Source organism: Mastacembelus armatus, chromosome 17, assembly GCF_900324485.2.
Source record: "Mastacembelus armatus chromosome 17, fMasArm1.2, whole genome shotgun sequence".
NCBI classification, from domain to species: Eukaryota; Metazoa; Chordata; class Actinopteri; order Synbranchiformes; family Mastacembelidae; genus Mastacembelus; species Mastacembelus armatus.
Genome location: NC_046649.1, coordinates 2,991,055 through 3,004,485, shown reverse-complemented (window position 1 = coordinate 3,004,485; position 13,431 = coordinate 2,991,055). Strand labels below are relative to the sequence as shown.

General features: G+C 38.6%; 1 protein-coding gene across 2 annotated transcripts in view; it reads left to right on the top strand.

Moving 5' to 3' along the window:
- Positions 1-13,431, top strand: part of LOC113133949 (cadherin-6-like) — a 70,959-nt gene that overhangs the window by 26,154 nt on the left and 31,374 nt on the right. The window contains exons 2-4 of one of the 2 annotated variants that reach the window (XM_026313025.1): positions 131-448; positions 12,653-12,947; positions 13,131-13,250. In XM_026313025.1, coding sequence (XP_026168810.1) covers positions 245-448; positions 12,653-12,947; positions 13,131-13,250 — 619 coding nt within the window. In that variant the 5' untranslated portion in view covers positions 131-244. Of the gene's footprint in view, positions 1-130; positions 449-12,652; positions 12,948-13,130; positions 13,251-13,431 lie in introns of those variants that run through there. The other variant, XM_026313026.1, reaches the window with a different exon arrangement.

The window sequence follows — 13,431 nt, the reverse complement described above, 5'->3', positions numbered from 1 at the left end:
TATACATAGAACTGTTTACCAAGAAATCCACATACTGCCCTGAAAATGCAATTTTATTAAATCTAGAATTCAGTGTTGTAATGTTTAGTCCAGCCATGCGCTCACCTATATGTGTCTACCTCTCTTGCAGCTGTATTGTCTGGTCAGTCAGAAGGTGAAGGACTATGACATCTCCCAGTTGAACGTGATCCAGCTGGAAACATAGAGCATTTGCGACCAATCCTCCACTTTCCTACACATCAACATGAGGACTATTTTACTGGGCATCATATGGCTTTGCCTGAGCCTGTCTCTGGATGCAATGTCTTTGAGCAGACAGAAGATAAAGACAGCAGAAACAGTGAGCAGAGGGGAGAAGATGCTCAAAAGAGTGAGAAGAGGCTGGATGTGGAATCAGTTTTTCTTGCAGGAGGAGTATACAGGCACTGACTATCAGTACATTGGCAAGGTAAGAGCTGTGCCACTGCCTCCCGATTTTCCATTACAATGAATAATGACAGTCCCATGTGGTATAAAAGAAAATTCCTTTGATTAGTTGGAAAGACACTCATCAGTCATGTTTTTCTAAATTACTGACTTTATTATTATGAATTTATACCAAGTTTAATCATCCTCTAATTTTACTCATGACTTCTGTGCCTGCATCCATAATAAATTACCACTGCTGATGATTATTACAAGTTTGTTTAAATGCTGGGGTGCATCTACCATTTAATACAGTTTTCACATGAAGAGTTACAGACCAAACTATCGGTTTTTCATTAATCTGCACTTCTTAGCTTTACAGCACGTAAGAAGGCTTTAAACTGTTATACAAAGAAATAATATTTGTCTATGACATTCATAAACCAAATTTGACATTTGTTCTACAAAGTGGAATGTCTAGATTCTAAAGACAGCTTTTACTTTGCAGATTACAAATGTGGTTGTAATGCTTATTTGAATGTGAAAGTTTCTGAGGCAGTGTCATGGCAATGACTCTTATGAATGAATGGCATCTATTGATATACTCAAGTGAACACAATGAATACAATGTGCCTCATACAAATTGTGTGAAGGAAAAAAACATATTTACAAACTCAGCAGTATTTAGGATGTTGTTTCATCCAGTTATTCATATGTGAGGCTGCAACATGAAACATTTTTGCTGATGTATTTCCACTGGTAATAAGGTGTATGCTGTTCACTCACTTCGTACGGAGATAGTAGGGTCATGCAGGGATTTTCCATCTAACTGGCTGCTGTGTTTAATATCTAGAGGAGATTCTCACTCGTAGGCCTATTAGTGAAGTTAGCACACAGTGCAGCATGATGATAGTTAGTGTTTGGCTGTTTGATCAGCAGCCAGATGCCGGGAGGTATTGTGCTGCTCTGTATGAAGGCTGCTGTCTGACAGCACAAAAACAAAGTAAACTTTGAAAGAAACATGAGTTTGCCATGATTGAGGTAAACACAGAGAGTACAGCACACTTCTCCTCCCTGCTGGGCTGTTGCCCTAACTGCAGGGGATCTGCTGGGTGCTTCAGATATGCTTTAGTGAAAGCAATATGGTTCAGAGCCAGATTAGCAGCTACCTTGAAGTGTTTAGCAGAGGCAACAATATGGTTAGAAAAACATTAATACCATGGGTCTACGTTTGACAACATGGAGGGCAGACATTTAACAGTTGTTCAATACAAAATGTTCATCTGATCCCGATTCAGTTTATTCATGTGCAGTTATCCAGCCATGCAGCAAACACTACCTTTAGATGTGTGCTGCTTTACATCATCCTGTTGCCTGCAAGTATAGTGCAGACAATAAATAACAAACAGCACAGGACTGAGCTGTTTTCATCATGTTTCAATCCAGCACCATTTGTGGGAGTTGAACCTCAGTATTTAGAATATTTAGAAGACCAAAACAGAAAACCCTAACAAAAGTGGCTTTGTGTCTATGTGATGTGGTGCATTCATGTGCACAGTCAACTATATTCATCCAAAACTTAAAAGATAATGCTGGTTTAATACATCTTGGTTCCGCATTTTGTAGTTTGGTCAATGATATTAGTAACAATTACATTGCACGAATCTAGTTGATTGCTGGGAGTTTGGGAACAAGATTTACCTCCAACTGACCTACTGGTCTTTAAGTTCATGGACACCAACAGTTAAATTGACACGTATGGTGTTGTCATATCCAACAGATTATATGACTACAGTGACAAAAATAATAATAATCACATGATATGGTTTAAGAATATCATACTTGGAAAACATAATAACCAAATATATTCAAACACATCCAGTATCATGAAATGGGAAATTTGCAGAGCCAAGGTGATGACTTTGAAACGTTATCATTCTCAAATCTTAGTATGTATTTGCCTAAATGCTTTGTACATGTACAACATAGTTGGTATAGTTGACCAGCAGGTTCTTCAGTCAAATCAGCTCCAGGTTCTTAAAATGTTTAGCTGTTTTATTATTAGAATAGCAGAACTCTTACATTTGTTTTATGTGGGAAATTTTTCCTGTAATATGTAAGTTCAGTATAGTAGAACTGAGTAATACTATAATTGATGAAAATAACAGAACATTGGCACAAAACTGTATATTACAGAAAATGTACTTTGCCTTTGTCGGGTAATTACGTGGTTCTCAAGTGTGGACACATTTCAAGGAGGGACAGTTTGATGTCTTATCTTCAATTGCTTTGCCTTTCCCTCTATTCTTCTGTGTTCCTTCCGTTTTGAATTTCTAGTAATTTTGGTGTACTGAAGATATATCAGTGTGTGTGTCAGTAGCCATTTAGTATACGGCAACATAATGGTGATTGGTAGGGCTGCAACAATTACACGAGTAAATCGAGGAACTCGATTACAAAAAATCCTCAAAGCAAATTCTTTGCCTCAAGTATTTGTTTAATTACTATCACTTGCATTATCAGACCTGCCTCGCCTAGGGATCATTGTTCCTTTCCATTTCAAAGTTGGCACTATGGTAGAAAGCAAAAAGCAGAAAATGTCCAAAGTTTGGGATCGTTTCAGACTTAAAAAAGGTGACAACACGGTGCAGTGCGTGTATTGTAAACAAGCACCCCACAACAGCACTTCTCCAATGCTTTAACATCTGAACAGAAAGCATCTAGTTGTGAACCAGACCAGCTCACCCAGCAGAGCCGACACAAGGTAACGACATTTCAAAGTAACCTGTCGTTTCTGTCATGCATTACACTATAGTATTATTGTTTAAAAATGCAAAAGTATATCTTATCCGATTACGCAAGTAATCGCTGAAATATTTGGTAGAATACTCAACTCACAAAATGACTGATAGCTGCAGCCCCAGTGATTGGTACCTTTGCAAATTTGCAATTTTGTTTCCCTACCCTGAACACACATCCATAATTCAGATCCATCCACATCCTGCACATCCATACACACAACCATTTTAGCCAAATGCAAAGTATACAATTGCAATAGACTACTTGCACCACTGAAAGCTCACACTGCAATTCCTATCCTGTAAACCAGATATCTTTGGATTCAAACCACCACATGGGCCCCTGACATCCTCCGGGCTCCAGTGTACTCCACTGGTTGCACCACCAGGTCAAGTTAAACCTGACAAAAAATGAATCAATATGATTTCAATTCAGTTCAGTTTATTTTATTTGTATAATGCCATATCACAATATAATAGTCTCAAGGCACTTTACAAAAACAGAAACCCAACAAATCCCTTATGAGCAGCACATGGTGACAGTGGAGAGGAAAAACTCTCTTTAACGGAAGAAACCTCCAGCAGAACCGGGCTCAGTTTGGGCGGCCATCTGCCTCGACCGGTTGGGGTGAGTGGATAGAGCAGAGAGAAAAGAACAGCAACAATAAACAACAAATGAACAATGTGCAGGTCCTTTGATTCAAATCACATGCTCCAATCTCAGTAATAAAATGCTGTGGTCGATAGTTTCAAATGCAGCACTAAGGTCTAGGAGGACAAGTATTGAAACAAGTCCATTATCTGAGGCTAAGAGAAGATCGTTGGTAACTTTCAACAGTGCTGTTTCTGTACTATGATGTGCTCTAAATCCTGATTGAAAATCTTCAAATAGTTCATTCCTGTGTAAGTGGTCTGATAGCTGCTTAGCAACAGCTTTTTCTAGGATTTTAGAAATAAATGGCAGGTTGGATATTGGTCTATAATTAGCCAAGACTCCTGGATCAAGACTAGGATTTTGAGTAAAGGTTTGATTACTGCAGTCTTAAAGGCCTGTGGTACGTAGCCTGATACTAGAGATAAATTTACCAAGTCCAATAAAGATGAGTTCATTAATGGCAGGGTGCCTTTAAGCAGTCTAGTCGGGATGGGGTCTAAGAGACGCGTTGATGATTTCGATGAAGCAACCACTGATGTAAATTCAGAGAGATCTATGGGAGAGAAGCAGTCTAAACATAACTGAGGTCCTACAGATGATTCAAGAGCTACTGTAGTAGAAGATTCATTTATTGCAGGTATAGGAAGCATCTGATAATTTTATCTCTAATTGTTAAGCTAAGGGAACATTCGGCTCAAAAAAGCTGTGACTTTGTCAGCCTGGCTACAGTGCTGAAAAGAAACCTGGGATTGTTCTTATTTTCCTCTATTAGTGATGAATAGTATGTTGTTCTGGCTTTACAGAGAGCTTTTTTATATGTTAGTAGACTGCTTTTCCAGGCTAGATAAAATTCGCCACTTCCTTTCCAGCCTTCGTGATGACTGCTTTAAGTTACGGACATGTGAACTGTACCAGCCGATAGGAGTGAGTGTGTGTTGTTGTTTGTCTCTATGTGGCCCTGTGATAGGCTGGTGACCTGTCCAGGGTGTACCCCTGCCTTTCACCCAAAAGAGAGCTGGGATAGGCTCCAGCAGATTCCTGTGACCCTGGTTAAGGAATAAGCGGGTATAGATAATGGAGGGATAGATGGATGAACTGTACCATGGAGCTAATCTCCTCTGATTCCCTAACTTCTTTTTCAGAGGTGCCACAGCACTGTCAACAACATGACATACTCCCTACCATAATCAACTTGATAGGGAGTAGGATTGAGGCAGCTGCCCTCCACTGTGTTGGCACATGGTGTAGAAGTAAATAAAGATGGAATAATTTTCTTAGATTTATTAACAGCATTGTCAGACAAACATCTGCTATAGTAGAATTTTCTCCTAAATGCTGCATGATCAATTATTTTAACCCTCGGGGGTCGACGAATGCGCCGGCGCCTTTTGTGGCATCTAACGCCGAAACAAACTTACTCTGTCAGTTTTGAATGTACAGATAAGAGCAATATATCATTCGAGTATGTAAAGGGCCTGGTTTTATTTGTATACACTCACAATAACAACAAAACACTGTGCTTTTGTTAAATAAAGAAAGCAGACAGAGTGTGCTCTCTCTCATCCACATTGCTGACTGAAAGGCTTATTATGCAGCTCATTATGTGGGTTTTTGTCTTCTCAGGTAAAGTACATGATTATTCATGATCGGACACACCTTCCTGCATATGTCTTTTCTAAACAAAAAGTGTCTTAGAAAAATTACATCAGTGTATTTTTTTTGGTGAATGAAAGTTGACTTTCACATTTTGAAACAAACACTCTAGGCCAAAAGATACAGTTCTCCAAAGTCTTGTGAACCAATGTTCTGTTTGTGTTTTATGGTCTTATTTCAGTGAAAATTGTAGTTTTTCACTAGCCATGCATAAACACTTTTTTCTCAAAAACACAATCATGTATAAACTTGCTGCTCACATATTATTGTAGCCAATTTTGTGCTGATTACAGTGTTATTAGACTTTAGACATTAATATGTTTAAAAGACACTGAAAAAAGCAAAAATGTCAGGGCATGTCAAAACTTGTCCAGGGCCCCAAAACCCCCTCAGACCCCAGAGGGTTAAATTCAAAAGTTATTAAAAATGATCTGACAAAATAGGATTTTGGGGAAAAATTATTAAATGTTCAATTCAAATGCCATATGCCATATAGAGGCTGGGTACACCTGTGTTTTTACTGTGGGAAGAAACTAGAGTACCCAAAGTAAACCCACACAGACATGGGGGAGAACATGCAAACTCAGAACCAGAAGGCGTTACTGCTAACCACTTTATCAGCACACCGCCCTCATTCTCAGCATGAATATCAAAATTGATAAGGACAGCAGTATGGTATGGTAGCAGAGACACTGATCGGGGACACACAAGGATCCCAGAATCATACACCACTCTGAAAATGTACTGTGGTGAAATGTCCGCAGGCTTCGTCAGCTAGTGTTAGGTGAAAGCATGGAGGTGTTGCAGCCCTGCAGACTGACAGATCAAATCAGACTGAACACTGCTGGAGAGAAAAGGCAGCAAGGATCAAAAGGAGACAGAGAGGGATAAAGGGAAAAAAGAGAGTGAAGGGGGGAAAGGGTAAATGGAAGAGGAAGCAATGGAAATAAAGAAAGGGAATCAACAGAGAAAATAAATATAGGCTTTGTAATGTGAAAATATTCACACAAAAGGTGTTGACAAGAAGAGGACAGGTAGAACAAAAGAACAACAGGAAAGAAATGCGAGCAAAAAGTCAGGTCTAAGAAAAGGTGAGAGGTGGCAGAAAGAAGGTCTACAGAGAAGTAGACAGTGAAAATGTACAGGATAATTCAAAGAGTAAAAATGTCTGAAAGGTAGTCTTTAGTATAGCTAGTTATGGGTACAAATTACTTGTTTTATCCCACAAGGGGAAATTTGTTTGGACCAGCAAAATCTTAAATGAAAAAGAACAGGCTGTGTAGTGGTTAATTTTGATAAAAGGCTCTATCCTTTACCTACAAGGTTAGGGTTCGCAATCTCAGTATGCGTCCTGATAGAGTGAATTTCTCATATGAGAAACTAATTTCGCAAATATAATTTTTTTCTACATGGACCAAGTGTTAAAGCAACTGGAACTTGTTTTACAGAATGAAAAAAGCCTGCAGGACTTTGTATTGTATATTATTCAGTGTGCTATGCATTTTTTCAGCATTAAAGATTGTAGTATGATGAGTTGTAAGTGTTGAGTATTTTGTTTGACTCGTGAAAAATATATGCATATTTAAAACAGCTGGATAAACATGGATCACACTTTCAAGAAACCTCAATATTCTACCTTGAGTACTCCAATAGAAACTGGTATGCAGTAATGACCCCCCTGTTACAATGATTCTCCCTTCACTACTATCAAATAAAAGCAAAAAATGCCTCAGAAATTCTTCCACTATTGTTGATCAGAAGATCCTAAACCCAGCAGAATACACACAGCCAGAAACCAAACTTACTTTATTCCAAAAATACTGAATGACATTGATTTGAAATTACATGAGATTTAGTGGATTTGCAGAAGACAAACACACACCTGCACCACTGCTGACAACCAGAAAATATCCTTAGAATCAAGTATTTTAGCATGTGAATGACCAGGTCTGTCCTCAGTATGACTTTATAGCCTTTGCTTTTCTATCTGAATGGCACAAGGTGTTTCAGAGAAAAATATATAAAAATACAAAACATCAGAAACTACAAATACTGAGAATGTCTTTTTGTCATGTGGCCTAATTGACACATGAACATAGAAGCAATACTCAAAAACTAGAGAAAAAAAGAAAGTAGAAAGAAGAGACATTATTTTGACATAATCACCTTTGTTCTTACTGCTCTTGAAGTTGGTAGTTTTCAGTTTTCACACATTTTTCCTTTGACTGTCAGCCTGAATTTATGCTGAGTTATACTGCATCTGCTCTGCAATCTGTTCAACAATTCCTCACTCACTCAAGAAAAAACATAACATCTAAATTTTCCCATATCATCATAAGCTGGAGGAGGAGCTGGGAATTAAACACACTATGTGAAGTATAGTTTCTTCATGGAACTGAAGATTATGGTAAGGCCACACAGCAGCAGCATCTGTTTCTGTAGCTGTGTGGCCTTGGTGGCAACTGAATTGTGACCCATCCCTCCCCTCCCCTGATTTGCAATGAGTGTGTGTGTGTGTGTGTGTGGGGGGGGGGGGGGGGGGGGGTGCGGGTGTGTGGTTAAGTGGAGGGTTATCAGCAGTGAGCCAGGGAGACCCTGAGGGAAAAATAGCTTTTTACTGTCTTTAAAAAGTGTTGCAAGTGTAGAAGTGTCTAATTGTTCCCTCAGTCTCATCTGAATTGTGCAAAATTCTGTTCAAAATGGTTTGGTTGGCCCCAGAAAATTATCCATCAGCCACTAAAAGAGCATGTAAAGTTTTATTAAAATCATTACTCCGCTAGAGAAGTTATTTTAATTCAGTTTAGTGCAGCATTCCAGTATTTGTTACTGAAGTTATAGCACTGGAGTTTAATGCTTGGCTACTCTTGATAAAATCTGCTGTAAATTCTGTCATTCATTTGTCAGCCATCTGTCTATGAGATCTACCCCAGTTTTTCATACCAAAGAACTTGGGCTTGGAAACTACAAGTTAAGAACAGAAAATCTGCACCTGATTGAGAGGGAGGGTCATTGACAGGCAACATAACGTAAAGACATAGTATGGTTGCATTTTGTGAGATACAGTGCAGTGGCTCTGATGCTTCATCCACACTAGAGAACAGCTGTCAGAATATTTGAGCATTGTTGTTTCAATGTGAAGTGGTCATGTCTGTATATCACCTCACAGTCACCTTTACATCTCATCTGTGCTTGTCTCTATTTTTGTAGGTTTTTCTGGCTCTGGCACTGGCTGATCACATTGCTTTAATCACACCTACAAAGCTCTGTCATATTTTTCAACCATGGAAACAGTTATCGCTAAGCACAAGATCAGAGCTATTTTTATTGCTGAAAAAAAATAAATAATGCAGGCTAGGAGATCTTATAGAGGCCTGGACTTTGGCTATGTTGGAAGGTGTGCCAAGGTGTATTGAATTGTGTGGTGGCCCAAAACCTCACACTTTATGTTCTGTTTTTGTTACTGCTCTGGTGGTCACGTGCATAAACCAAATGAAATCAGTGTCACACTAAGCAGGGCATAAGGGCATAATGTCATCAAAATCAACGCCCAGAAAGATGAAGAAGGGCAGGGCCTTGGATATGTTTAGATCCCATGTTAAGTATGTGGAATAGGCAGTCTTCCTGAAAAAAAGGATTTTGGCATTGTAAGAAATAGGGAAATCCTCTCCTTGTCAGAACTCCCAAGAGGCTGTCTGCAGATTTGGATTTTTTGAAGTGGAAGAAGAAAAGGTCTTGAATCACCTTTCCTGTTTTTCACGAACATTTATTGGTATGGACAGGAAAGTGAGGTTTGAAGTTCAGAGGGCTCAGAAGCTGACCTAGTCATTGAGTTATTGGTTATGAGAAGAGCTCATGCTGTGAGCTCATGCAAAGCTCACTTTTTTTCTGTTTTTAACAAAGTCCTGTATCTTTAACTGCAGATTCCGTAATAAAAAAAGTCACTGAATAAATGAAACATGAGCCTAGTGTTTTTGCTGTGTTAGTGGATGATGACTGATAGATCTTTGATCCTTTTTGCACATATCTGGAGCTTATACATTCCATAAGTGTCACAAGATAATGTACAGCTACGGTATTTGCCAAGTCCCTATACGCATAGAGCACTGCAGAGCTGTAGTGTTCACCATCTATGGTTCAGAATGAAGTTCTGTTCCTGAGGTTTGGTAGAACAGATAAGCTCTCTGCCCCATCTTATATTCCTGCAGAGGTGAAATCCTGAGCATTCCAGCATGTGGCACAAGATTGTCATCAAACCCAGCAAATGATGTCTCTGGAATTACTTTGCACATTATAGATTTAACAATCACCATGTTAATACATAAAGAATATTATTATTAACAATCCTTAGTGCCATATGTATAGTGAAAGTAACATTAATATATTAATTATATTAATAATATATATATATATTTTTTAATTGTTTCCAAAATTAGTTTTGACATTTAATTCAGCCTAGATTTGCCTGTTTTACATGGAAAGACGCCTGCTGATAACTGACAGATCTGAGCAGGAGTGATTGCAGTATCAGACTTTTCAAAGTGCTCAGCCCCAAAGGAGAATGTGACATTTATACAGAGCCTTATGCCCAGTCATATATCTGGTGACTAAATGCTGCTCTCTTCCCTTATCTCTATCACTGTCCTCCTCTCTTCCTCTTTGTGCTGTCAAACAAATAGCAAGTGTAACATCCAATCACAGAATCAATAATCTAATAAGAGGGTTAAATTGATCCACGGCTTTATAACATTATTCAAATTGAATATTGGGTTGATATGAGCAATGCAGGTAGTGTCACCTGAACCTGGTTGTACATCCATCTATGGAAGAACAGATTTCCAGTTATTGAGGATTTGCCTGAATTCACTGTCCATAAATGTGTCCATAAATTCTCTGTGTAGCTGCATGGCCAATATGTGTAACGCCATCATAAAACTGCATTCAGCTTAGCAGTGGTTTGTTAATTTGCCATGTGGAGCAAAGTTACCCTTATGTCTACTGTAAACACACAACTGACTTTTCTTTGATTTGTTAATGAAGAATAATAATTGTAATAAAATGATAATACTGCACAGGTTTGGTATTTTATCGCTACTTAAACTAAAATAGTGCATCAGTTACAGTAGCTTGTAACCTTGCAAATGTGCAGGTAAGTCAGCTAATGTTGTTTGACAGTAGTCACACCAGTATTAATGATCCAATGTCCACAGTCAGAATAGTCAGAACAGTCAACATCTGGATTTGCTTTTCAGCTTACTTGTGGATTAAACCTCCACCATGAAATCCACCACTACCTTCTTCTTCTCTTACACTGCTTTTACATGTGAGAACAAAGATGTCTATTGTATGAAACAGTCTGGTGCTGGATGCACAAAACTTTGACAGTGTCCAAAGTCATTCCATTTACACATTGTAAATGTGATAGATATCTGAAGCAAATGGTGAATGTAGCTCCAAACTCTGCTGTGCCTCTCACAGAGATACTAAATCAGTACAGTCAAGGAAATAACCTCAGTGGGCTACAGAAAAATACCACTGCACTGGTCCACCACTGTACCTTGTGCTGTGTGGCAGCATAAAAATAAAGTCCTTAGAATCAGTTCAGATTATGGACCAGTGGAATCAGTTCTTAAGCACATATAGTATGTGATTAGATCATATCCAGCATCTAAGAGGTAGAAGTTTTGATTAGATGTTTTATAGGCTCAACATAAATCTAACCAGTCAGTGTTTGTATTTCACACATTCCACAGGTAGTGAAAAAAGTAGCAGCTATAATAATTCTCACATGGATGTGTGTAATCAGAGGCTTCACTGAAACACCTGGCCTGAAGGAGTAAAGCAGGGATGAAGGGATGAAAGGTGAACAGTGAGCCACTTGAGGTCGAGTGATACAAGACGAGCGAAAGCACGCTGGGTTATTGCTGCAGGTATCAGAGTAAAAGTAGCAGATCTCACAGCAGATCCGATAGATGTTTATTCCTTCAGGCACAACACAAACTCAGACTTTCTGCTGCTGTTTCTTCATTTTCAACCCTAGTTTTTTGCCTTCTGAACATTTTTGGTTTGTTTCTCAATCTAGAGCTGACTCTTGGACTTTCTTTTGTGTTTTTGCCTTCTGCTCCATCTTATATAAACTTGCCAGTATCATCTACTGGTGTTTTCATCCTCTTTTTTTTTCTTTCATACGTATATGGTATTTCCTTCTTCATTAGTAGAAGGAGATTATATTTATTATTAACTATATTGGATTTCAGCCTACTGAAGTGAAGCTGAAAAGACTAAAACACCATGTCTGATTGGTCCATATGTAGTAATGTATTGTAATACAGTAATGAGCTGTAGAGTTTCATGTTCTTCACTGACACAGTAAATTGAAAATGTCCAGAGGTTCTACTAATGAGCACTGGCTCACTGCACTAATTCATTTTAGTCTGCTGACGAAGAAAAGCAATGTTAAAGACACTTGTTCTCACATGTCCAAGTCCTTGAAACCCAGTGACTAATTATTTAAGAAATCAGTACCTTCCAAACCATATGATCATGTTCCAATCTGACAGCCCTCTGCACAGGGCATTGGTTTAAGAAAAATATATAATATCTAATCATCCATTGTCAATACCAAGTTAAGTTTCTACAGGGCAATAGTGCAAACCACTGCACCACCATGCTGCCCTAAAACTATATATTATATAGGTATAAAATAAAATACTTCTTAAGTAACCAACATTAACTGTCAATAGGAAGCAAGAAACTAAACCACTCTTTTTGTTCACAAAATCAATAAGGTAACTCTACTTTGGCATTCGCCTCTGAAAGGCAATAGGTGATGATCACAAGTGGTCACTTGTCTGGAAAATGTAAACATAAACTAAGTTATTTAAGGTGTTTGGAAGAATTACCAGTGCTGCTGTTTGTCTGGAGAGAACAGTTTCTCTGCATGTTGGAACACCATAAATGTAGAGATAGAAAGTAAAATTAAAATTCTAAGAATGTACATTTACAGGTGTTCAGTTTGCAGGACAGTCTTTCTACCTTACAATGCCATTAAAATTTAGTATGCTAAAGCTCTGAAATACTCTAATGTAACATTCACACAATGCATAATAACCAGGCACTTAAATATGTGTGTGTCCATCCACAGCTCCAGTCAGACCAGGATCATGGTAATGGCTTAGTCAAATATGTTTTGTCTGGCGAGGGGGCCGGCACCATCTTTGTCATCGATGAGAATAACGGTGACTTGCACGCCACTCGCCGCCTAGATCGTGAGGAAAAGCCTTTTTACATCCTCAGAGCCACAGTGGTCAACAAACGGACAGGTCAAAAGCTGGAGCCGGAGACCGAGTTCACTATCAAACTCCATGACATCAACGATAACGAACCTCAGTTCATCAAAGAGGTGTACACCGGCAGTGTACCTGAGAGGTCTGATATTGGTAAGGACAAGCACTGGACCTAAGGGAAGACAAATTGGGCACTTCTAATTGTTCTCTTTTATTTTATAATTGTGAAATAATGTACTGTATGTGAATCACCATTGCAGGAATAATCCAACTGTTGTGAAAATAAAGTTGTCAGTAATAGAGTGATAAGAGTAAATGCAAACGCCTCTCTTTCAGGTACATCAGTGATCCAGGTGACAGCTACAGATGCTGATGACAGTATGTATGGCAACAGTGCCAAACTGGTCTACAGCATCAGTCAGGGACACCCATACTTCTCTGTGGATCCAAACACAGGTAATCTTAAGGAAATCAAACTTTAAATCCCAATACATAGAGTTTTGTTTACAGTTTTATGATATTGGTTTCAACACAATATAAGTTCTGTTTTACCAATTACCAATACCAAACCTGAGTTTAAGGAGCAGACATATCTTCCTACATTTTCCAGTTAGAACCCAACACATATTCATTCAGA